Source organism: Tamandua tetradactyla, chromosome 15, assembly GCF_023851605.1.
Source record: "Tamandua tetradactyla isolate mTamTet1 chromosome 15, mTamTet1.pri, whole genome shotgun sequence".
NCBI lineage: Eukaryota > Metazoa > Chordata > Mammalia > Pilosa > Myrmecophagidae > Tamandua > Tamandua tetradactyla.
Window position 1 is genome coordinate 78,352,806 of NC_135341.1, and position 27,243 is coordinate 78,380,048.

General features: G+C 41.6%; 1 protein-coding gene across 10 annotated transcripts in view; it reads left to right on the plus strand.

Annotated features, from left to right (window-relative positions):
- The window catches only part of CEP63 (centrosomal protein 63), an 85,130-nt gene extending 67,269 nt beyond the window's left edge, over window positions 1-17,861 (plus strand). For all 10 annotated transcript variants that reach the window (XM_077130174.1, XM_077130176.1, XM_077130175.1 and 7 more), the window contains 6 exons: window positions 1,439-1,553; window positions 2,442-2,639; window positions 9,957-10,043; window positions 12,209-12,414; window positions 13,609-13,888; window positions 15,377-17,861. In XM_077130174.1, the coding sequence (XP_076986289.1) occupies window positions 1,439-1,553; window positions 2,442-2,639; window positions 9,957-10,043; window positions 12,209-12,414; window positions 13,609-13,888; window positions 15,377-15,535 (1,045 nt within the window). In that variant the 3' untranslated portion in view covers window positions 15,536-17,861. The remainder of the gene's footprint in view (window positions 1-1,438; window positions 1,554-2,441; window positions 2,640-9,956; window positions 10,044-12,208; window positions 12,415-13,608; window positions 13,889-15,376) is intronic.
- Window positions 17,862-27,243: the final 9,382 nt, after the last annotated feature.

Consider the following 27,243-nt stretch of genomic DNA (forward strand, 5'->3'; position numbering starts at 1 on the left):
CCTCCCAGCTGACAGAGAAACCACGAACTTCATTGGTCCTTACTTAGGAGTTAAGGTGTCTCTGGATGCCTTAATTTGGACATTTTCATGGCCTTAGAACTGTAAACTTGCAACTTAATAAATTCCTTTTTTAAAAGCCAAAAAAAAATTTTTTCTTTCTTCTCTTTTTTTGTCTCTCTAACTCAGTGTTTGATACATTATGTAGCTCTTGTTAAGTATAAATAAATGAGCATAGTAAGGTTTTTAGAAATAATTAGAACTGGAACAAATGCATGCAGATAGCAGTGTTCATTTATAAAACAGTGCCTTTAATTTTTTGTTGTTGTTTCAAAAACAAAAAAGCCCTTAGACAGTTTGCTTGTTTAGTTTGAACAAAATATTCCTTAAGACAGGAAATACAAGAATTTAAATAGTTTTTGTGTTGTATTACAAAGATGGTATTTTTGAATGATAGCTTATGTGATAATCAGTTGCCTATGTTGGCAGACTAACATAGGTGATTATTAATCCTGTATTGAACAGTTTAGAACCTTCTGATGAAGGCTTGAGGGGGTGGTGGACAAAATTGGAGGGAGATAAGAAGTAAAAGGCATTATTCTAATCAGAGTTTACAGTCTGAGAGACAAGATATGCATGTTAAAATTTCTGAGAGCAATTTAAAGTAGCATGTAAGTATAGAAAATTTCTACATTCAAGCTGTAAGAATTGAAAATAAGCTATATTTAAGGTAATTGGGGAAAAGAGGGTTGAGGTGACTCAAAAAAAGGTAAATGCTGGTGTGATTCTTGAAAGATTTTAGAGCATCCACATGAAAGGACAAGAAGTCGGGCATAGCAAAGCCACACGGCAGATGGCATGTAAGTAAAGTTTATCAGTTTAAGAGTAAAAAGACCACGTTGAGGAAGATGAACAGTGCGATGAGAGGGCCTTATTTTTGATGAGGTAGTCACTACGGGATCGATTCTTGACTAAAGGTGAAATTTTTTTTTCCTTGCATGGGCAGGGACTGGGAATTGAACCCCAGTCTCTGGCATGGCAGGTCAGAATGCTCCCTGCTGAGTCACTGTGGCCCACCCAGGGTGAAAATTCTTTGAAGAAGGTTTTTCTGGCAGCAGTGTGTAGGACAGAATTGTAGATAAGTGTGGTGAGGATTGAGACTCCTGTGGCAGCTCTTGTACAACTAGGGAGAAAAAAATTTGCTAAGTTTTTGTAAACCAGTTACATTTTAAGCAGGAGTGTTAGAAACCCCAGAAGTCTCTCTAAAAATTAGAGTTGTATTTAACTGTTTCTCTTGGTAAGGAAATTGGAAATGAGTTTTAATTTGGGGTGTGGAGTGATGTTTAAGATATTGACAAGCTTTTTCTTAGACATTAAGAGGGTAATGGGTTTTAAGGTTTTTATTTTGTTTTAAATATGTAATCTTATTTTTGTCATACAGCTTGGAATCTGTGAGTGCAACATGTAAACAGCTGAGTCAAGAACTAATGGAAAAATATGAAGAATTGAAGAAGATGGAAGGACATAACAATGAATACAGGACAGAGATTAAAAATGTAAAAATCTGCATGCCTGGGATTGAGAGTTGTATGTACTTATGGACTGAGCTGGGTTGGTCATCCTAGAGGTTATTTTTAATAAGAGAAAAATGTATTCCATAGAACTACTTGATATTCAGGAATAGAAGAATACCTGGACTGTGCTTAGGAAAAGTACCTGCTTTCTTTTGCATCCTCAGGCATGTCATATAAATACTTTAAAGATAAAGCATGTCTCTTTTGAACTATAAAATTTTATGTTAAATATTTTTTTGATGAAAACTCTTTAAAAGGTATATACTTTCTTGCTTGTAAGAAAGTATACGAGCTATCCTTTAGTATTTTCATAGTGACTATAAGGAGTTATGGATATATTTTCCTTCTGTGCTATGATTTAGTTATAACCTCATGGGCTGTTTAAGGTATATAGAGCTGATTGTCTCTACATTAATGGGCCCTGTTTTGTTTATTGTCTGTACTTTTTCATTACTGCCTTTTCTAGATTACTTTTAGCCCCTTTCTTCCTCTTTTCTTTTTATTTGTGGTTTATTATCTTCTGTAGACCAGAAAACCACATAAGCCAAGTTTTTAGATTTGCAACCAGAAAAAGAATGAAGGTCACAGGTGCTAACCTCTGAGTAAGGGACACATGGGCTTTGAGGCTGGTCCTCAGCATTTGAATGAATAACCTGTCTCTCCTGTTTTGAGATATAATAAAATTGTGGGTGTTACCATCTGACCTTCAGTCCAGGTATGCAACTAGATAAATCGCTAATTTTCTGCAGGTTTAACCTAGGAAAAATTTCGTGTCTTGAGGTAAGGTAAAACCGTATTAACTAGTAATATATTTTTCTATCTAGATGCTTTCCCTTAGTCTTTGGTACCTTCCTTTCTGTTCCTTTGTAGTTGAAAGAGCAGATTTTACAGGCTGAACAGAGTTACAGTTCTGCACTAGAAGGAATGAAGATGGAAATCTCCCAGCTAACTCGGGAGCTGCATCAGCGAGATATCACTATTGCTTCTGCCAAAGGTTCTTCCTCGGACCTGGAAAAGCGGCTCAAAGCAGAGATACAAAAGGCAGAAGAAAAAGCAGTAGAGCACAAGGTAAAGTTTGACCAAAACCCTTTTTATTTGACGTTTAGTTTTGAAGATTGATTTATTAAAGACAAAATTTCTATAATATTTAATTTAAATTAATTTTTAGTAGACAGCTGCTTTGGGCTGAGGCTATATAGGTTAACAGGATTCCAGTGAGAATTGGTAGAAAGATGAGAGAAAATTTAGAAAAACGAAGAGACTAATTCAGTAGTGTGTGGTGAGAGGCACTGGAGGGCATACCTGAGGAGTACACACCTAGGCCACTCAATTTAGAGGCTTCCCAGAGGACGTGCTTCTCAGTGAAGACCTGAGGGCTGACTAGGAGTATAGCTTGGTGAAGGGGAGAAGTTTAGTTCTCTGGCTGCTAAAACAAATACCAGGCAGTGGGTTGGCTTAAACAATGGAAATTTATTGGGTTATGAGTTTGAGACTAAAAGTCCAAAATTAAGGTATCACCAAGGTGATGCTTTCTCCCAGAAGACATCTTCTGGGGCTGGCTCTGCTGTTCCTTGGCCCATGGCTTTTCTGTCGTGTGGCCATGCACATGGCAGCCTCTCCTGGCTTCTTCCTTCTCTTCTAGTTTCCGCTGGCTCTCAGCCTCTTACTGTTCCCTTTGCTTTTCCCTCTTTCTGAGACTTGCCCTACAAGGTCTTCGGAAATAGGGTTATGACCCATCCTGATGGAGCTGGGCCGCACCTTAACTGAAGTAACCTCATCTAAAGGTCCGATTTAAAAGGGTTCACCCCCACAGGAATGGATTAAGTTTAAGAATGTGTTTTTCTGGGGTACCTAGCTCCAACCCAGCACAGGGAGGAAGAATATTTCAGACAGAGGAAAAATGCACTCAGCAGTCTCTAAGAGAGAGCATGGCATGTGTGCCAGGACTGAAATTCGATTGCACAGGAGGCATGTAGCGGGAGATAACTGGAGATGTACGCAGGGACGAGCTCCTAAGGGCTTGGTCAGCCATGTGGAGCAGGTGTAGCATTATCTGGACGTCAGTAGAGAATGGCTTTAAGCAGAAATGAAAGATCTCTGTGACAGTAGTATGGTGAGCAAGCAAGGAGACAGGGGCCGTTCTGATACTATTACAGCATCTGATATAATAAGATGGTGGTCTAAGCAGTGGCAAAGGAAATATAGGAAAATAGATGGATTCTAGAGACATTGACTGGACTTTGTATGTGATTGGACTGAGAGGGTAATTAGAGTAAAGAAAGATGTCACTCATGTTTCAAGCTTAGGTAGCTGAATGGAAAGTAATGCTCTTTAGTCGAAATAGAGAAAAGATGGGGAGCAAATTTGGAGGAATAATGATGAGTTTGTGTGAAAGGCACCCAAGACAGGGGAATTGGTGGAAGGGACATTGTTTTGGTACATTTGGTTTGAGGTAAAGGCTAGACTTTCATATGGAAATGTCTAAGTCAATCCCACAGAAGGCCTAAGGTTCGAGATTAAAAGCAGGGTTGGGCATTTAGCTGGGAGAGTCCATAATGTATGGAGGTGGTATTTGGAACGCCCTGAGAGATCTAGATTATAATGAGAGGAGTAGGAAGAGCTGAAACTTGGACCAAGCTTAGGATACCATGCAATTAGGGAAAATGGAGTTGAAAAAAGTAATAGTGAGGAAGGTAGGGAGGAAACCAGATAGTGTTCGCTAAAGAAGGAAGCCAAGGAAAGCAAGTAGGAACAATCAAGCAGAAAAGCTAAAGAGAGTGAAGACTAAAAAGTAAATTATTTTGTGAAAAGAGTATAGTTCCACATGATGTTGGAGGTAGAAGCCAAATTATAGCAGCTGTATTAGTTAGGGTTCTCTAGAGAAACAGAATCAACAGGGAACACTTGCAAGTATAAAATTTATGAAAGTGTCTCACGTGACCGTAGGAACGCAGAGTCCAAAATCCACAGGGCAGGCTACGAAGCCGATGACTCTGATGGATGGCCTGGATGAACTCCACAGGAGAGGCTCACCAGCCAAAGCAGGAATGGAACCTGTCTCCTCTGAGTCCTCCTTAAAAGGCTTCCCATGATTGCATTTAGCATCACTAATTGCAGAAGACACTCCCCCTTGGCTGATTACAAATGGAATCAGCTGTGGATGTAGCTGATGTGATCATGACCTAATCCTATGAAATGTCCTCATTGCAACAGACAGGCCAGCACTTGCCCAATCAGATGAACAGGTACCACAACTTGGCCAAGTTGACACCTGTCCCTAACCATGACAGTCCACCCCTTGTCAACTTGGCACACACACACATATATATATATATATATATATATATATATCACCTTAGACCATACTCAATCTCCAAATGAAAACAAATAAGCACACATTTTTTTCTTTTACCTGACAATACTCAACCGTCCCGCATACAACTGGAAACACATTAAATCTCTCCAGAATAGGGTGCAAATCCTTGGGCAACATTCATTCTTAAACTTGATATCTTACAACTTAAATAGTATAACACGAACAAAACAGCATTACAGTCCTCGTTTCTGTAACTGATCACATGGTCGAAGTTCATATTTATCACTACCTTCTTCCACTACCCATTCCATGTTCCCTTTCCCCTCAGCAAGCACTTCAGCTGGCCGTGGTTCTTTGCCTGGTGGGGTGACCCAAACCTTCATTCCTGAAGTCTCAGAGCCATTAATCGTCCTGCCTGGATTGTGTTGTTGCAGTTTTCCATTGATTTTAATCACAGGGCATGGTAGTACTAATAGACGCCCCAGGGGATCTCCTATATTCCAAGAAAACTCTTCTTTACCTCCATTATGTAGTTGCAGTCCTACTTCCTTCTGATAGTCAGGGCCAGTTACCCCAGACAATAATGTAATCCCCTTCTTGGTGTGTTGATCCAGAGGCATAAGTAGCCCAAAGTGACCAGGTGGCAATCTTAACTTCCAGTTCAGTGGTATCACTGTTGTTTCTCCTAGAGAAAGCATACCCCGTTTTGGAACTAAAACCTGTAGACCAGCAGAACTCAGGGTAGCAGGGACAGGAAGCAAAAATTTTCCTAGTGGATCACTAGGAGTAATAGTGAGTGGCACCACACCCATTTCCATCCCTTGGTTCCTGGACCCATGGATCCTGGCTATGGGAGAAACAGCACCATACAGCGGACGCTGATTCAGAGCATACACAGCTTCCTGGAGAACATTACCCCAGCCTTTCAAGTTTTTGCCACCTAGTTGGCACCGTAATTGAGTTTTCAAAAGGCCATTCCACCGTTCTGTCAATCCAGCTGCTTCTGGATGATGGGGAACATGGTAAGACCAGAGAATTCCATGAGCATGTGCCCATTCCCACACTTCATTTGCTGTGAAGTGTGTTCCTTGATCCGAAGCAATGCTATGTGGAATACCATGACGATGGATAAGGCATTCTGTAAGCCCACGGATAGTAGTTTTGGCAGAAGCATTGCATGCAGGGAAAGCAAACCCATATCCAGAATATGTGTCTATTCCAGTTAGAACAAATCGCTGCCCCTTCCATGAAGGGAGTGGTCCAATGTAATCAACCTGCCACCATGTAGCTGGCTGGTCACCTCGGGGAATGGTGCCATATCGGGGGCTGAGTGTGGGTCTCTGCTGCTGGCAGATTGGGCACTCAGCAGTGGCTGTAGCCAGGTCAGCCTTGGTGAGTGGAAGTCTATGTTGCTGAGCCCATGCATAACCTCCATCCCTACCACCATGGCCACTTTGTTCATGAGCCCATTGAGCAATAACAGGAGTTGCTGGGGAAAGAGGCTGACTGGTATCCATAGACCGGGTCATCTTATCCGCTAGATTATTAAAATCTTCCTCTGCTGAAGTCACCCTCTGGTGTGCATTCACACGGGACACAAATATCTTCATGTTTTTGGCCCATTCAGAAAGGTCTATCCACATATTTCTTCCCCAGACCTCTTTGTCACCAGTTTTCCAATTATGGTCTTTCCAAGTCCCTGACCATCCAGCCAAACCATTAGCAACAGCCCATGAGTCAGTATACAAACGCACCTCTGGCCAGTTTTCCTTCCAAGCAAAATGAACAACCAGGTGCACTGCTCGAAGTTCTGCCCACTGGGAGGATTTCCCCTCACCACTGTCCTTCAAGGACACCCCAGAAAGGGGTTATAATGCTGCAGCTGTCCACTTTTGGGTGGTACCTGCATATCGTGCTGAACCATCTGTAAACCAGGCCCGAGTTTTCTCTTCCTCAGTCAATTCACTGTAAGGAACTCCCCAAGAGGCCATAGCTCTGGTCTGGGAAAGAGAAGGTAATGTGGCAGCAGGAGTGGAAACCATGGGCATTTGTGCCACTTCTTCATGTAACTTACTTGTGCTTTCAGGACCTGCTCTGGCTCTATCTCATATATACCATTACCACTTTACAATAGAGTGCTGCTGTGCACGCCCAACTTTATGGCTTGGTGGGTCAGACAACACCCAACTCATGATAGGCAACTCAGGTCTCATGGTAACTTGGTGGCCCGTGGTTAAGCGTTCAGTCTCTACTAAGGCCCAGTAACAGGCCAAAAGCTGTTTCTCAAAAGGAGAGTAGTTATCTGCAGCAGATGGTAAGGCTTTGCTCCAAAATCCTAAGGGTCTGCGTTGTGATTCTCCTATAGGGGTCTGCCAAAGGCTCCAGACAGCATCTCTATTTGCCACTGACACTTCCAGCACCATTGGATCTGCTGGATCATACCACCCAAGTGGCAGAGCAGCTTGCACAGCAGCCTGGACCTGTCGCAGAGCCTCCTCTTGTTCAGGTCCCCACTCAAAATTAGCAGCTTTTCTGGTCACTCGATAAATGGGCCGGAGTAGCACACCCAAATGAGGAATATGTTGTCGCCAAAATCCAAAAAGACCAACTAGGCGTTGTGCCTCTTTTTTGGTTGTGGGAGGAGCCAGATGCAGCAATTTATCCTTCACCTTAGAAGGGATATCTCGACATGCCCCACACCACTGGACACCTAGAAATTTTACTGAGGTGGAAGGCCCCTGTATTTTTGTTGGATTTATCTCCCATCCTCTGACACGCAAATGCCTTACCAATAAATCTAGAGTAGTTGCTACTTCTTGCTCACTAGGTCCAATCAACATGTATCATCAATATAATGGACCAGTGTGATGTCTTTTGGGAGGGAGAAACGATCAAGGTCTCTGCGAACAAGATTATGACATAGGGCTGGAGAATTGATATACCTCTGAGGTAGGACAGTGAAAGTATATTGCTGACCTTGCCAGCTGAAAGCAAAGTGTTTCTGGTAAAAGGTGCATCCTCTGGACATTCCTGGGGTGTAAGAGCAGGCTTTGCATGATAAATCCACTCTAACATCCCAATCTTTCTAAGCCTCTGGATCCCCTCATCTACATTATACCAGGGCAGTTCTGGCATTTCAACCTCAGGTAATGTTGGCCACCTTTTGATGCATGTTTCAACCAACCACCCAAACAAGCTGTTAACACCTTTTGTAACTGCTCGAGCTATAACATTGAATGCAGAATCTCTGCTTAGTGGGCCCATATCAATAAATTCAGCCTGATCCAGCCTTATATTCCTCCCACCATTATCCCACACTCTTAAAATCCATTGCCACACATATTCCCCTGATTTCTGTCTATATAAATTGGAAAACTCACACAGTTCTTTTGGAGTATAACGTATCTCCTCATGTGTGATACTTGTACCTCACCTTTAGGGGCCTGTTGGGACTTTAGTCTAGTTATAGGTCTAGAAGAAATGAGGGGTGGTGGGGGTGGGTCATGAAAAGAATTAGAAATATCTTCCAAGCCATTTGCTTCAGGGCTTTCATTTGCAGTTTCATCTGGTGAAACAGGATTAATAACTCCAGGGCTAATCCCTTCAGGAGGAGGTTGGGTGGCCAATTCCTCAAGGCAGGCTGGTGGTGGGGCGGCTATGTCCTCAGGGCAGACTATTACAGGGTTATCTAAAGAAGGCTCAGCATGGTCTAGGGTTTCAACCTCACCCCCAACATCATTATCAATCCATATGTCACCATCCCATTTTTCAGGGTCCCACTCCTTTCCAATCAATGCCCTCACTTGAACGGCAGACACCATACAAAACTGAGATTTCAGTTTATGTTGTAAAGTTGCTACTCTAACAGTAAGGTTCTGAGTCTGATTTTCAGAGATCTCAAGTCTATGGCTACAGGAAATAAGATTTTCCTTCAGGATACTCATAGAAACCTCTACATCTTTCAGATGGCGCTTAAGCTTCTCGTTTGAAGCCTTAAGCCCATCCCTTTCACCCTTTAATGTAGACAGTGTATCTAACAACAACCAACCAACATCTCTATAACTCTTATTTCTACAAAACTCTGTAAAGGTGTCAAAAACATTATCCCCCAGAGTCTGGCTTCGTACAAGCAAAGCATTAGGAGAATCGAATGATGATATTTTGACTATCTCCTTTGCCAACTCAGTCCATGGATTGGGAGTGTCATTCTGATTACAGGAATCAGAGTCCTTAGTGTCTCTGAGTCCAGTCAGAGTATAAAACCATTCATAAAAGCCCATTTTTAAGATTCTGTTCCTTAAGAACCACTCCTGGTACCAAGATGTATTAGTTAGGGTTCTCTAGAGAAACAGAATCAACAGGGAACACTTGCAAGTATAAAATTTATGAAAGTGTCTCACGTGACCGTAGGAACGCAGAGTCCAAAATCCACAGGGCAGGCTGCGAAGCCGATGACTCCGATGGATGGCCTGGATGAACTCCACAGGAGAGGCTCACCAGCCAAAGCAGGAATGGAACCTGTCTCCTCTGAGTCCTCCTTAAAAGGCTTCCCATGATTGCATTTAGCATCACTAATTGCAGAAGACACTCCCCCTTGGCTGATTACAGATGGAATCAGCTGTGGATGTAGCTGATGTGATCATGACCTAATCCTATGAAATGTCCTCATTGCAACAGACAGGCCAGCACTTGCCCAATCAGATGAACAGGTACCACAACTTGGCCAAGTTGACACCTGTCCCTAACCATGACAGCAGCTAACTCAGGACAGTGGGTAAGGGGTTATCTGTGGACTGAGGTTCTGTTCCTTCACCACTTGATTCATCATCTTAGAGTTACCTTTAATCACACGCATGTTAACTTACCTTACTAATACCTTTTATCTCTGTGGAAAGTATTTTATATAAATAAAAGAAGAATGTTACTTCGCCTAATGAAAAGTACTTGTGGGAAATTTTGTAAGATGCATCTGATCTGTTTTATATATATGAGTGTGTGTGTGTGGTTGTGTATATATATACATATATATATATGTTTTGTTTTGTTTTCCCTGTTCTTTCCCTCCTTAGGAGGTTTTGGATCAGCTGGAGTCACTCAAGTTAGAAAATTGTCATCTTTCTGAAACGGTGACGAAATTGGAATTGGGTTTACATGAGGTATATAAATAGAGACCTAAATTTTTGTAGTATTTTTAAAAAATCACTTTGTAAATATTGATCCATCAAAACTGTAAATGCTTAAACCTTCTAAACTCCTCTGCCATGTGTGTTCTTGATTTTGATAGTCCTTGCTGAATGTTCAGTTCTCCAGAAAGGTCATATCAGTGTTCATTCCCAAAGGACCCATCCTGTCGGTACAAATGTACAAAAGTGGTTATTGTGTTATTGTGTGTAATAGTCCAAATTTTGAAATAAACTGAATCTTCATTTATTATAGAGGGATTAGTTAATTTGTGGCTTTCTATACTATGAAGTATTATGCTGTCATTTAAGATGACAGATGAAAATGTGTATCCCATCTTGATGACTCCCCAAATCCCTCTGAAACCAAAATGAAAGGATTTTTTTAAAGTACAAACCTGTAGGATGGGAAAAATAGAAGAGGAAACAACAGCTAAACACTTTGTAAGGCAAAAAATGATGGATGCCCTGATAAAGCCAACATTAAGCTAGCAGTGGAGAAAGCCAAGATTTATGGAATCCTTTAAAGACTCAGCAGTTGGTAATACCTGAATGGGAGGATCTCATCTTAGCCAGTGATTATATGTCCATATTTAAGATTTGGGAGCTCTCAAGGAATTTTATGCCAGACTATGGCCAGACATTCTTTTTAGCTTATTTTGTCCTGAAACCTCCATCTAATAGTAACAATATTGTCTTTTTCTTACTTAGCTAGGTGTGTGCTTGCTACCGTTTACATTCATTTTTCTGTAATTGTTACTAATGAAATAATGAGGTATTGAGAAATTTTAAAAGATGCCTGGCAAAGGCAAGCCTTATCTTTTTTTTGTTTTTTTAAGTTTATATAATGACATCAGACATCAAATCTGGTAAAGATTTTGTCAGCATTTAGGCATCTTCTGGTTCTAAACTTATATACAACGTGAACTTGTCATGTGTATTAAGAATAATTACTACTAGAAAGTGTCCTTTTGAATTTTACCACCTAGGAAGGTAGAATTACTTTTATGTTAAAATAGTCCTGTTAACTAAAATATACCTAAGTTTAGGCCAGACTATGACTAGACATTCTTTTCAGCATATGTTAAGCATCTATTTTAATAAATTATCTAATTATCTTAATAATCAAAGCTATAGCTCTGATAAAATAATTTACTACATTTAAAAAACTGACAGTAATTTTTCAGTTTAACTCTTATGTCCTGGATATATTTCTATCTGAGATTTTATCTGGCATTGACAACTTATTGAAAGATTTTGTAACTTATTTTCACTGCTGGTACACAGATAGTTAATAGGTATGTTTTAGGTGTATTTTAACATGTGTGAGGCAAATTCTGTTAGTTAAACCACTCTTGACCAGCTTATTTTTTTTCCAGAGTCTTTACAGAAAAGACCAAGTTAAACATCATATTGAACTCCAAAGAAGATAACCATAATTTTGCAGAACGTTAATAAGAATATTTTGTCATCAGTAAAAGATGATCCAAGCTTTCTTTTTTCAGGGAGCACCTACAATTGAAAAGCAATAAAATTTATGATCACAGAACTGAGAATAGATTAGGGAAATGATTCCCACTTTCTGCTTCAATGCTGCCTTGCTTGGCCTCATTTGTTTCCCATTCAAGAATCAGTGTCAGTTCTGTGAAAGTCTTTAAGACCAGAGAGTGTTTGTTTGAAAGCCTTCCCTGCCAGCCAGAATTTCCTTCTCAGAACCTTCTGTTTAAATTTCTTCCCTTGAATGAGATCTCTTTGTCTTCTTCCACAGGTATTCTGGGGCTGTTTAATCTTCTTGGGCAAGAACCCATGGCTGCCATTTCCACTCTTTTTCCCTGTCTTAGAGTCTCAGTGGTAGCTTTTCTCTCTCCTGGTTCCATCCTTCCAGCTCCTTGCATATTCGTCAGCACATCAGGGAAGCCCACTGTGCTTCTAGCTTTCCGTTCCTACTTACAGTGAGAAACAGAGCCCTTTTCTTCTTGTTTGTTACTTCTCTGATAGTCTTAAGAGGGGTGAAAGTGAATCCTCACTTTATTCAATGTAAAGTCATAGATGAACCAGGTAGAACTAAAAATAAAAAATGAATCGTCCAACCACAGGTACTATTGTGCAGATTAAGTGGCCCTTGTATTCTTTTTTATTAGGCCAAAGAGATACCTCTAGTAGACCTCCAGGAGAATTATATCGAGGCATTAAATAAATTAGTGTCTGAAAATCAGCAACTACAGAAAGACTTGATGGATACCAAATCTAAGCTGGAGATTTCCACTCAGCTGTGCCCCCCAAAATATGACAGCACCTTTAAACCGACACACAGAAGACCAGCAGAGTTCAAGAACACAGACTTCGGGTAAACATTTCTTTAAAGCGTATTTAAAATGTATATTGTGTATTAGGGTTCCCTAGAGAAGCAGAATCATCAGGAAATATCTGTAGATAAAAAATTTATAAAAATGTCTCATGTAACCGTGGGAACGTAGAGTCCAAAATCTGCAGGCAGGCTGTGAAGCTGACGATTCCGAAGGAGGGTCTGGGCAAACTCCACAGGAGAGGCTCGCTGGCCGAAGCAGAAAGAGAGCCTGTCTCTTCTGAATCCTCCTTAGAAAGCTTCCAGTGATTAGATTAAGCATCACTCATTGCAGAAGACACTCCCCTTGGCTGATTACAAATGGAATCAGTTGTGGATGCAACCAACATGATCATGATTTAATTCTATGAAATGTCCTCATTACAACAGACAGGCCAGTACTTGCCCAACCAGAAAAACAGGTACCACCACCTGGCCAAGTCGACACATGAACCTGACCATGACATGTTATAATATAGTCCTCAGTTCTTTGAGAATAATTTCGGACTTAAAAGAAATTGAATCTTTATCAGAGGACTCCTTATATTTAATTCTGAGGTAAAAGCAAAGCTGCTATCACAGTTTTGAACATGGGAAGTTTATATAACACTTTTATTAAAGCTTTAGTTTTATGCAGTCTTCATTCCCCTGAGCCTTTTGATACTGATGCCCATCTTCCTAATCCTGCTTTCCCCATAAAAAGTAGAATTTGGCTTTTTATAGAAAGTTTTCTTTGTGTTTTTGGTCAATTAAATACAGGCTGTTACCATAAGGAATAAGTGTTCAGTGAAAAAACACGTGACTTCAGCTCGCCCTCTGTGGCTGCAGGTTTTCCTACCAGGAGCCTCTGCTGAGACCCTCACCTCCACGCCCAGAGGAGGTGAGGTGCTCTTCTCAGGTGCTGCCATGTGCAGCCCTCCTCCTACCCTAGCATTTCTGCTTGCTTCCTCTGGTGGCTTGATTGCCTTCCTCACTGTCCCGTAAGTGCCATAAGGACAGGGCTCTGGCAGTGGGCACTGGGCATTGTGGGCCTGGACGAGCGAAAGAGCACCTGGTCTGAAGGGGCTGCTGTTTCGGAGACTGTAGCCTCTGCGTTAGCCTGTGAATTTTTAAGTCCACTTCCAACAATAGTTTTGTTAGAAAAGAGCCAAGTGCCTACAGTCTTTGTTTTGTTCTGTTTTCTCGTCTGTTCTCCAGGCCCACCCATGGCCAGCGCAGACATGATGGAGTTAAGACTGAGCCCTACAGAGCAGGTGTTCCGTCCCCGAGAAGACGTGCGCCAGAGAGCATGGAGCCCATCTCCAGGGTCCTCAGCCCCCTGACTCCTCACGTCAGCCCTTGCAGCTCCTCCATCTCTTTGCCTTCTAACTTTGTGTGTAAAACGGACTCTTTGCCTTCAGTGCTAGATGCAAACGAAGCCAATTTTTCTGAGACTATGTCTGAGAGTATAAATGACCAAGAAGAGTTAATATCTTTGGTATGGAAACTTTCTGATTTTATTAGTTTATTGAGTTTCTTTAGTTTGATTTTGTTAGATGTTAGTTGTTTTTTTTTTGAGGCGGAGTAGGGTATTTTTTATAATACTTTTTTTTTCTTGTTGGTTGTCTATCATAAGTACCCATTATTATTCTCACATATTTTAGTCTAGTGGTTTTTGTGAAGACATTCAGCTAGAATTACTTTTTAAAATACATCCTAGTTCTGAAATATAACTTAATTTATAGGTGTTTGTCTTTAACCCTAATTGGAAATACCCTTCCTGCCTTTTTCAGAGAGGATTTTGTACTGAAATGTTGGTTTGAGGAATATCTCTGGATGTCAGGATAATCCTGAAGCATAGGCAGTGGCAAAGGGAAAAGGAACTGTTGGAAAGGAAGAAGGGGTGGGTGGAGGTAGAGAGAGGAAGTACATTTGAAGTGTCCAGAATGTGCCGTTGGTCTGCATGGTGGTGACACTGACAGCTGAGCCTGCCTTTGGTGCCCTGCTGGCCCCTTGCCCTGCAGCTGCTGTGCAGACTCTACCTTCTTTGTCCCTTTTGTACTGAAATGCTTGCCCTCAAGTCATTCATTTCTTATCACCAGTTATGGCCTTGTAACTTGTTCAAGTTCAGCATTTTTGCCTTTTCAATATGCCAATAAGTCCACATGGAAAGTTCTTTCTTTTAGTTTTAAAAATAAGGACTATACAAGTTCATGCTTCTTTATCTATAATTCTGAAATCCCAAAACTCTTGAGAAGTAAACTTTCTTCTAAAGTTTGGCAGCAGAACTTACTTGGCATCAAAATCTGAACTGAATTGAACTGATGTGATAACATGTATACGTTATATGTATCCTCTTCAGTGTGACTATCAATGCATTACACTTCAGAAATATCAAGATGTTGTAATTTTGGGATGCTACTTGGATAATATATGGTATATATCCTATATTACCTTTCTAAAATCCAAGCATATATCTGAATTCTGAAATATAACTGGCCTCAAAGGCCTCCGATAGGGGATTGTGGACTGGAATTTTGGAGGAGGGAAATACTGATTTTAATTAGTGTCTAATTTATTTTTGGTAGATTATCTGTACTTTGAAAGAAAAGCAAAAAAAAAGAAAGCAATATATTCAAATTTTAAAGTGAGTTTGAAATAACAGGCATTAAGTATACTCTCTTCTGGGGATATGTAAATATAAGTTGGGATAGATTTCAAACTAATAACTAGTACCTTTATATTTGTATAATTCTTTAAATAGGCACGACAAATCAGAAAGGAAAGGACGTTTGTTACATTTTGCAGAAGTTACTGGTGGGTTTTATGGTTCTTGCCATTAGGATGAAAATAAATGTATCTTCAGAGGAAAAACTACTATTTAAATAGTAACTTTTAATATTGCTGGTTAGAAAATATCATGAATAATTTGTCCTAGAAATATAATCTGCTTACATATACATGTCAAAATGTGTTTCTCTTCTAGTGTCCCTTACCTCTGTCTCCCCTTGGTACAATAGCTACAAGATTTTTAGAAGAGGAGGAACTGAGGTCTCTTCATATTTTAGAGCGCCTGGATGCCCACATTGAAGAACTAAAAAGGGAGAGTGAAAAGACAGTGAAACAGTTCACAGCCAGCCTTTAAGTAACCTTTTAAAATCACAAACTTGGACGTAAAAATAAACACTGAAGAGTTACTGTCATCTGATGTAGCAGCTCTTTAAAAACTTGTACATATAAAAGTTAAAAAGATGCTTCATAACTAACACAGTTGTGAAGAAATCTGAAAAATTGATAGGCATTTTCACAGCACTGGTTTATTTAACGGACTCCTTCCAACAATAACTTGTGAGAATAAACCATTTTGCTAGACTTTTTCCTCATTTTATTATTACTATTATAAACTGATACTCTTTTTTGCTGACTTAAATGTGAATATATACTAATTAAAATAAAGATTTTACGGTATACATTGAAAATAAAGTAACTGCAGAGACTTCCTCTAAGGAAAGTGTGCAGTAGAAGCATAGATTTAAGGATCAGACTGATCTAGAGGCATGTACTGGTTTTCCCACTTAGCCATATAACTTGGGCTATTATTTTGTCTAACCTCAGGGGAAGACATATTTTTTTGTGAGGATTAAATGGGGACTTCTGGATTAGGCTGACGGGAGGGCAGCCATCTGGCATTCCTAGAGTATAACGTGCGAAGTAGGCGGGAAGAGAGGACCCTTGACCAGAGCATGTTTTGCTCAAAACTCAAGTTTAAAAGAGGGTTGAGGGGAGGGGTGGGGCTGGTTTTGGTGTGTGGGGCCTTTTGGTTATCCAGTGAAAGTTTTCAGGATCTGCAGTGCTGATGAGAGGTTTAGACCGTGATGAAAATCCACGTTACCAACATGCTGTAGGCATTTGAAACTGGGAATTTATGAGACCCACCAATGAGGGTACTCAGAGAGATGAGCAGTGTGCTTGCTGGGCTTGAGGGTGCTGAAAGATACCAGCATTTGAGGATCACAGGAAACAGATTCAGCAGAGGGGAGAGAAGGTGAAGTGGTGTATGCTTGCCAGAACAGCCATGTGGCTTCTGTGATTTTCCCCTCTAGTGGATCTTTCCCATCAGTGTATTAACATCCTATTATTTCTCCTTTTTTATACAAAACAAAACACCCTTCAATTTCATATGCCTCTCTGCTGCTCCATATATTTTTTCTCTACTCACCTCATTATTTCGAGAAAGAGTTGTGTGCAGGAACTATTTCTTCCAACCCCCTTCAATACCACTTGTCTTCTCACCATAAAATCCTTCTCCTCCTGAGGTTTCCAGGGCCTTTCATGTTGCTGTATTAGACATCTTTCCTCTCAATCTAATCAGTCAGCCTCTCCTTCTCCTGGCTTCTGTGACTCCACTTTCTCCTCCTTCACTGTCTTCCCATCTCTCCCCACTCTCATCTTTAACTGCTCCAGTCACACTGGCCTTCCTGTTTCCTGAAGGCAGCAAGCTTTAACCTGCTCGGGTCTTTGTGCTTGCTGTTTACCTGGAGTCCCTTTCTCTCACTTCACCCCATGATTGGCTTTTCCTCATGTCACAGATCGCACTCCAGCGTCCCCCCTTATAAAGGTCTTACCTGACTACTTTATCCAAAACCTGCTCCTCCCAGTCTCTCTAGCTTACTACCCTGATGCTCAGATACTTTGACCCAATAGGTAACTGTCCTTTCTTGAATGTACCACTCTCTTCCCTTTGTGCCTCTGTATATGGGTCTGTTCTTGGGTCTGCCTCCTTTTCCCACACTTTGACATGTCCCTAAAACACCCCATTTACTTGGCCACTTCATTCGTAGCTTGGTAAAGCCTCTCCCCATTCCCTGACTAGACCCGGCGATTTCTTCTCCTTGCTCTCTCAGAACCCTGTGTGTGGCCTCCGCAGAGCTCCCCCTGTGTTATCGTCTGTACCGTTGTCTCCTCTGCTAAACTGAAAACTCCTTAAAAGCAAGGGCCGGGTCCCTGGCTGTGTGCTCAGTCTGCTTGCTGCCCAGCACGTAGTAGATACTAAGCAAACACGAATGGAAATCACTACTATTCCGGGCTTCGCTGTGCTTGTAGGTTTAATACCTCGGGGTGAGGGCGTTTACTGAGAAATGTATTTCTGAAAGGGCTTTGCACACCTAAAACTACCATATCCATGTGGATTGGTATGAGGGGATTTCTGCATTTCAGAAAGTCCCAAGCTTCAGCTTAAAACTTGTGAGTTCTAACTCTGGAGAAAAAGCATGTATTGGCTTGGAAGAGTAATGACTAACTCTGTAGACACTGGAAATATTTAAAGAATCATAAGGTCCTAAGTGTTTTTTAAAATTTATGTTTTTTAAGATTTATGTCAGAATATTTGATTGCAATGTAATCTCTCAACTTTATTTTTCAAAAATATATGCCAAATGTTAAAATGTGTCCAAATTAAATTTTATTTACTTCCTAAATATATATTTTTAAAAAATATGTTCAGTGCTCAGGATACTCAGATGAAGGTGGCGGGGGCGGGGGTGCGTCTATGGTCTGCTTTCAGTGTTCTCAGATCATGTTTTGTTGGGTGAATTATCTCATTCCTTTTGGCTGGGATTCCCAGTGAATAGTCTGGATTCCTATAGAGATTTGAACAGAAGAACGAAAAGTTGAGTCCCACTGGGGGTTGGACACTGCTTTCCCCTGGGGTGAAGGGGGCAGTGAACGTTACTGTTCCCATTTGACAAGGAGAGTCATAGTGGTTTCCCCAGGTCACCAAAGCCACTCTTTCCAGCAAAATAGCTTGGCCTCGAGGTAGAGAGCGTGAACTTGGATCGGATGAATCTGTTCATAACCCTAGCTCCACCCCGTGCTAGCTGTATGACCTTCGGCAAGTTAATTAACTTTTCCATGCCTCAGTTTTATCAGCTATAAAATGGGGGAAATAAGATAGAACCTCCATCATGGTCTTTGCAAGGCTTAAATAAGTTAATATTTGTAAAGCATTTAGACTGCTGCCTAATACGGTAGGCACTGTGAGCATATCTTGTTAATAGAAAAATACTACATCATTCTAAGTATCTATTATGTCTTCTTAACTCCAGCTCCATCCTCACCCCATACACAGACACATAATACCTGATAAAACTGTGGGTGATGGTTATGTGTTTGCAAAACACCTTCTAGTGCAGTACCTAAAAGTTCTGGTTTAGAAAAAATACTGTAAAATAAGCTCCATGTCATCAAGAGCATAAATAGGTTAAGCAAACAGTCACCATGAACAGCACTGAAGTACGGAATGGCAAAGGTTAGAAAAATAAATTAATTTCCTGGTTTGTTCCAGAAGCAGTTTGAGGTACCAAAACAAAAGATGCATCCAAAAAGAAAAAAAGCAAGCAGTGGAATCGGGGCAAAGGGAAAATGAGGGTCATAAAGATTGGTCCACAAATGAACAACCAGTCCAGCCCAGGAGCTAGAAGCAGGTAGCAAATTTAACTCTGAGCTTCTTAGAAGCAAAAGCAGAGAAGAAGAGACTATTGTAAGCTTTCTGGTGCCCACAAGATCAAAATAACCCTGGGTTCAAGAGAAGCACAGCTCTTTTCCTGAGTGTGTATATATGAACATGTAGGAGAGATCCTACAACATTTTTGTAAGTCATAAGAAACCATACAGCTGTTTGTTACAGTGTGCTTCAATGCAGGCTGATACTTTACAGTTGAAGTGCAGTTCTGAAGAAGCAGTGCTCTTACACGATGGCAGAAAGTCCTTGTGGCCTTGCTAGATCAAAGGGGAAAATTTAGTCTGTAGAGGAATGGATGGACTGAAGGCCTTTAAAGCAATCTTCTATAAAAGCTATTTTTTTCTCAGTGCCATTTTGATATATTTAAACAACACAGTTCAGTTTTTGTTCTCTGTGAAATAGATTGTGGGAATTTATGTTGCCCATTAAGGCACAGTATGAATGTTTGACAATCATCCAATCAAAGTAGATTTACATTCCTCTTATGACAAGAAAGAACCTAATCAAGGCAATGAATGCTTGGATGGTAGAAGGACCAGGAACTCTCTGAGGTTAAATGCAAAAATATGTGAATGTGCACAGTGCATAGAGTGGGTCCATAGCTTCCATCAAATTCTTATTTCTGTGAGCCTACAAGAGATTAGGAACCACAGCTTTAGGAACTGGAGTCCTCCTAAAATGGTGTCTTGTTTCCCCTTGGGGAGAGACACAAGCTTGGAGGAGCCCAAATTCTCCTCCCTATGAGGGCTGAATTCTAAAGCGCAGTTGAAGAGTCATTAAAAGCTAGTGGTTTTTTTCTTTTTTTAATTCAGGAAATATCTCAGCACATATAGCACATTACTGTAACATTTTAATTTTGACTCCAATTCACATTCAGGAGTAAGGGTGGCCCTGGTTTGATTACCTCTAGAGAGTGGATGATCCAAGCTCAGTCATGTGTGGAGGTTCCGGACCCTGGGAAGATGTGGGTGAAAGGCTTTGCCAGAACCCAGGGGTTCCTGCTTTCCATACAGGTGGAGTGCGCTCCTGGAGCTGCTGCCTGCCAGGGGAGCAGTTAACATCATCCCTGAGAGTAGTGGCAGTGAAGTCCGTAGTTATCAGCTGGGAGTTTCTTGACCATGTATGTTATATGGAGGGATTACAGAAATGATCAGTCCTCACCTCCGCAGTTCCAGGAGACCTGTCTACAGAATGTTGCAGAGAGGGTTCTAGCCCACTGATCTGGAATTTTGGATTATTGGACTTGGGCTGTAGACAGCTTGGCACATCCATCAATGTCTCTACAAGCATGACTGGGCAAAATAGAGAAAGAAAAACCAGGTACATTACATAAGCCCACTTCATTTCTTTGGTTACAGAAAGAAGAGCAGCTAAGACATCAATCAATAAGAGTTTGCCTAGTGCTTTTATGGAACTGCTACTCCTTTGGAAGGCATCCAGTATGGATTAGCTAATTGGGAGTTCTCAAAGCTGTCCTGATTACTGAGACTGGCTTTTAGGAAACAACGAGGGCCTCTTGGCAGGCCATCCCCTGTATTTTTCCTGCCTCTGAGTATTGCATAAAACAAAACAAGCTACAGTCCTTGAATCCTTCTTGAATCTGGGATGTGTATTTCTGGTCCTCAGCCTAAAATTCAATACCACAAACAAGGCAGACATGTTATCTACCAATTAGTCCCTTCAGCCGTGGGTGAACATAGCCCTTGCTCCCAACACCAGCTTGTACACCAAACATGCAGGCCCCTGTGGAACCGCCCAGAGCATTGGCTTCTCCTGTGATTTTCCCTCCCCACCACTGGCTGTCAGCCCCTCAGTCCAGGGTGAACCTGAACCCTAGCAACAGCCAATGTGTATTAATACATGCTGGACCATGAGCAAAGGATGGGTACAGTTCTGGATTGCTGTTAGTTCAACCTGTTACTCCTGCATGGGCTACAGTTTATTGACTAAGGCATCACTTAATCTATTTAAGTTTCAAAATATTTAACAGGAACACATTGTTTAACAACTCTAAGCATTTCCTGTATCTTCCCAGGCTAAGTCATTCCTTCAATTCACATTTCTCAAACTGTTTTCCAGAGATCCATAAATTTTCAAAGTGTTAGTAAGAGTTCCTCAGAAAAATGCCAAATATGTTATATCCACCACGGCCAGGTCAGCCCCTGGATGGAATTGGCAGGGCTGCCTCTCTACCCCCTACTGCTCAGAAGCCCCCTCTTGCATTCCCTATTGCTTCTGAATCCACTGGAACTGGAAGCCTCTGGCCCTTAGAGGTTCTTAACCTTTTGTGTGCCATGGACTTCTTTGGCAAAGTGGTGGCGCCTATGGACCATCTGTATTGGTTTGCTAAAGCTGCCAGAATGTGATATACCCAAAACTGAACGGCTTTTCAAAGGGAATTCATTAAGTTGCAGGTTTACAGTTCAAAGGCCATAGAAATTTCCAAACTAAGGCATCCAGAGAAAGATACCTTAACTCCAGAAAGGGCTGATGGTGTTCAGGGTTTCTCTCTCAGCTGGGAAGGCATATGGTAGCGTCTGCAACTTTATCTACCGGTTTGTTCAAACGGCTTCACCAGGGGAATTTTTGTTCTACATCTCCAGCGGTCTCTGGCTGTGTGGGCTCTAAAGCTTTTTCCAAAATGGTTCCCTTTTAATGGACTCCAGTAAGCAACCCCACCTTGAATGGGTGGAGACACATCTCCAAGGAAACCACCTAATCAGAAGGTCTGACCCACAATTGGGTGGGTCGCATCTTCATGGAAACCATCAGAAAGATCCCACCCAGCAATACTGAATCAGGGCTAAAGAACACAGCTTTTTTGGGGGGTACACAAAGGTTTCATATCTGCGCACCTTCTCAGAATAATAACATTAGGTGCATAAAATAAAATACATTGCATTAAAAGGAAAACCAATTATACTATATTGACATCCAGTAATCGAAGCTTAAGAAAAAGCAAGTTTATAAGCTAGTAATATATGTGCTTCTTTATTAAGTCATTAAATAGCAAGACCAAGTGACGGGCATTAATCTGCTAGACTCTTGAAGCAGTGATGCATGTAAATGATTGTAGTGGTTTGAAACTGTGAGTACCCACAGAAGCATGTTCTTAAAGTTAATCCATCCCTGTGGGTGTGAACCCATTGTCACTAGGATCTTTGGATGAGGCTACTTCAGTTAAAGAGTGACCCATCTCATTCAGGAGGCTTTATAAATGGGATTAATACAATAAATGGGATGAATACAGAGAGCGAAAGTCCCTGACGTGAGAAGCTGAAAGCAATGAAATCGGGAATAGAGAGACCAGCAGACACTGTCACGTGCCTTGCCATGTGGTAGAGGACCTCAGGATTGCCAGCAGCTCGTGTTTGGGAAGAAAGGATCACCTTGATGATGACTTGATTTGGATATTCGTTCAAGGTCTCAAACTGTAAGCTAATGAATTCCCATTGTTAAAAGCCAATTCATTTTATGGTATCTGCTTTGAGCAGCCTAACAAAGTAAAACAACATATTTTGAGATATCTGCAACAACTGTAATGCAATGTGAAAATATCTGTGATTTTTAATGGAATAAAGCCATAGGTAGTTCCAATATGCTGTGGTTTAAGGCCTACATTCATAATGGTAGAAAAGCTAAATTTCAGTTAGAGGTAACTGAAAAGAAGGATGTAAATTTTTCCCATCCAAGTTCCTGGAGCTCTGAATTTTATCCTTGGACCACTGAAGAACCTGTGGAATTTGAAGTCCTGGAACTTATTTTCTAGCTCATACTTCGTCAAGCTGGCTGGCTGTGAACATTCAGTTGCTTGGTTAGAAGGAGAAATACTTGGGTTGGTTTTATCTGAGAATCCAAGATCTTAACCTTTATATGGTCTGAGATTAGAAATCCACTTCTCCAAGGATATATATATATATATATTTATTTTCATGGGGTACCTTTGAGTATCTTGGTGATCTAGTATTCAGTACCCCACAAGTCAGGCTAGAGAACCCCACAAGTTCAGTACCCCACAAGTATTCTACCAGGCTAGAGGTGGAGCCTGGAGTCTTGGTCAAGTTCTGGTCAAGGCTGGGATGGCCAGAGCTCCTTGTCTGAAGTTACATGGAGGAAAGCTTGGTTTGAAACAAGCAGCTCACAACCCCTGTGGGAAGCAAGCCCCATTAGTAACATCGGCCACTTGGGCTTGCCACATATGGCCAAGGAATGACCTGGACTTCGCCTTCTACAGAGCTGCCGCTGTCCACTGTCATCAAGGGCCCCATGAATGCTGTTTGCTGCCCCCAGGGACAGTTGTTTGCCACCCAAGTGCTGTGACTTGGACAGGGGCAGGGTTGGTGCAGGAAAGCCAGGCAGGGTTTCTGGTGGGTGCAATTCTAGATGGCAGCCTCAGTTTTTGTCTTGACAAAACAATCCAATAGTTCCTGAATCTTTCTGAAATCTCAAACATGCATTTTGGATCCTGAGCCTAAAATTAAATACTACAAACAAGGCAAAAAGTACTACCTACTATGATGGCTAGGTTCTGGTGTCAACTTGGCCAAGTGATGATGCCCAGTTGTCTGGTCAGGTAAGCACTGGCCTGACCATTACTGCAAGGACATTTCCTGGCTGCTTGATAAACCTGAAGGCTGGTGTATTGAATCATCAATCAGTTGATTGCATCTGTGGTTGATTACATATGCAATCAACTAAGGCATGACCCACCAATGAGATAAACCAATCAGTTGAAGGCTTTTAAGAAAGAAGAGACCTTTTTATTGCTTCTTCAGCCAGTGAGCCTCTTCTGAGGAGACCCTTCATCAGACCTGCCAGCTTCACAGCCTGCCGTATAGATTTTGGACTCTTTCATTCCCACATTTGTGTGAGACACCCTTATAAATCTCATATTTACAGATCTCTCCTGTTAGTTCTGTTTCTCTAGAGAACCCTGACTAATACAGTTTGGCACTGGGGGTGGTTCTTGAGAAACAAAATTTAAAAAATGGATTTTTACAATTGGTTTTCTTCTTTGATTAGACTCAGAGGCACTAATGACTCTGTTTCCAGTAACCAATATGGCATTGACAGCCCGTGGGGTGAGCTGGCAAGAGAGATACTCAAAATATCTCCATTAGAACCTGCTAATTGTACACTTAGATGAGACAAGGGTCTTGGTGAGAGTGTTCTTGACACCTTTACAGAGCTTTGTGGAATTAAGAGGTATAATGATGTTGGCTGGTTGTTGTTAGATAGACTAGATACAGTGATGAGGGAAAAGGATGAGCTGAAGGCTCAAATTTGCACCTAGGTGCCGTATGAATGGGTGTAAAAATTTCCATGTGTGTCCTGAAAAAAAATCTTATTTTCTGTGGTCACAGACTTGAGATCTGTGAAAACCAGACTTAGCCTTATTGTGCAAGTAGCAGATTTACAATGTAAACTAAAATCTCAACCTTGCATGGTGTCTGCTGTTAAAGTAAGGGCTTTTATTGGACAAGAATGGGATCCTGAAATGTGGGATGGTGAGATATGGCTTGATAGTGATGGCAATGGGGAGACAGAATTTCTGGAATCTGCTGAGCCTTTACTACGTAGACCTGTAATAGACTGCCCTGAGGAAAGAGCTTCCTGATCTCCAGCCTGCCTTGAGGAAACAGCTTCTTAGCCTCCAGTCTGCCCTGAGGAGTCTACCATCCAACCTCTACCTAACGAGATTGGGTTAGTAGTGCCTGCTAACACTGTAACCACTTCCCCTGGGGAAACAGCCCTCACTCTTCTGTCTGGAGCCATTAATCCTGTTTCACCAGATGAAACTGCAATGGAATGCCCTGAGGTAATTGGTTTGAAAGACACTTCTATTTCTTTTCACGACCCACCTCCACCACCCCTCTTTTCTTCAAGACCTATAACTAGATTCAATAGGCTTAAAAGTTCCAATAGGCTCCAAAAGGTGAGGTATGAAGTGTGACCAGGAGGAGGTGCACAAAACTCCGAAAGAATTGTATGAGTTTTCCAATCTATATAGACAGAAATCAGGGGAGTATGTGTGGGAACGGATATTAAGGGTGCGGGATAATGGTGGAATGAATATAAAGTTGGATCAAGCTGAATTTATTGATATGGACCCACTAAGCAGAGATTGTGCATCCAATATTGTATCGAGGGGTTAGAAAGAGCATTAGCAGTTTGTGTGGATGGTTGGATCAAAAGGTGGCTGATATTACCTGAGGTCGAAATGCCAGAACTGCCCTGGTATAATGTAGATGAGGGGATCCAGGGGCTTAGATAGATGAGAATGTTAGAGTGGATTTATCATGGAAGACCTGCTCACACACCCCAGGAATGTCAAGAAGACTCATCTTTCACCAGAACCTTGAGAAATAAATTCATGAGACTAGCTCCAGCATCCCTGAAGAGCTCTGTAGTTGCTCTTCTCTGTAGATCATATGTTACTGGGGGAACTGCTGTCACTGAGCTGGAATCCTTAAACACAGGGGGATGATCAGATCCTGAGTTGGGAGAAACCATGTGGTGACAGTTAATCACCATAGGAAAGGTGGGTGTGGCCACCATAATGAAAGAAGAAGGATGCAAGGGTGGTGATTCGTACCACATCCACAGTCAACTCTTCTATTTGGTTTGTGCAGAAAACAGATGGGATTTGGAGGATGACAGTGGATTACTGTAAACTTAACCAGGTGGTGACTCCAATTGCAGCTGCTGTTCCAGATGTAGTATCAGTGCTTGAGCAAATCAACACATTGCGTGGTACCTGATATATAGCTATTGATCTGGCAAATGCTTTTTTTCTTAGTAGCTGTCAGTAAGGACCACCAGAAACAATTTGCATTAGCTGGCAAGGCCAGCAGTGTACCTTCACTGTCCTGCCTCAGGGGTATATCAACTTTCCAGCCTTATGTCACAATCTTGTCTGCAAGAAACTTGATAGTTTCTCTCTTTCACAAGACATCACACTGGTCTATTATATTGATGATATCATATTGCTTGGACCCAGTGAGCAAGAAGTAGCAACTACTGTAGACTTTTTGATAAGGTATTTGTGTGTCAGGGGATGGGAGATAAATCCAACAAAAATACAGGGGTCCTCTACCTCAGTGGAATTTCTAGGTGTCCAGTGGTTTGGGACATGTCAAGATATCCATGGCCACCAAGTTACCATGAGACCTGAGTTGCCTTTCATGAGCTGGGTGGTTTATGGATGGTTCTGCACAATATGCAGGGACCACCCAGAAGTGTTTCTGGTGGTCCTTACTGACAGCTACTAAGAAAAAAAGCATTGCCAGATCAATAGCTATATATCAGGTACCACGCAATGTGTTGATTTGCTCAAGCACTGATACTACATCTGGAACAGCAGCTGCAATTGGACATCTGCAGCACTACAACCCCATTCTGGGATGTCTTTAAAAGGCAATGGTGAGGGAAAATCCTCCCAGTGGGTGGAATTTCAAACAGTACACCTGGTTGTTAATTTTGCTTTTGAAAGGAGAACTGTCCAGAAGTGTGTTTGTATACTGATTCATGGGCTATTGCTAATGGTTTGGCTGGTTGGTCAGGGACTTGGAAAGAGCATGATTAGAAAATTGGTGACAAAGATGTTTGGGGAAGAGTTATGTGGATAGACCTTTCGGAGTAGGCAAAGCATATGAAGATATTTGTGTTCCATGTGAATGCTCACCAGGGCATGACTTCAGTAGAGGAAGGTTTTAATAATCAAGTGGATAAGATGACCCATCTTGTGTATACAAGTCATCCTCTTTCCTCAGCCACTCCTGCCATTGCCCAAGGAGCTCATGAACAAAGTGGGTATAGTGGTAGGGATGGAGGTCATGCATGGGCTCAGCAATATGGATTTCCACTCAGCAAGGCTGACCTGGCTATGGCCACTGCTGAGTGCTCAATCTGCTAGCAGCAGAGACTCACACTCAGTCCCTGATATGGCACTACTCCCTGAGGTGATCAGCCTGCTACCTGATGGCAGGTTGATTACATTGGACCACTTCCATCATGGAAGGGGCAGCAATTTGTTCTAACTGGAATAGACACACACTCTGGGTATGGGTTTACCTTCCCTGCATGCAATGCTTCTGCAAAAACTACCATCTGTGGACATACAGAACGCCTTATCCACCATTATGTTGTTCCATACAGCATTGCTTCTGATCAAGGAAACCAGTTCACGGCAAACAAAGTGTAGGAATGGGCACATGTTTATGAAATTCTCTGATCATATCATGTTCCCCATCCAGAGGCAGCTGGGTTGATAAAATGGTGGAAAGTCCTTTTTTTTTTTTTTTGGTATGTTGATTGGTTTTATTAATAAAAAA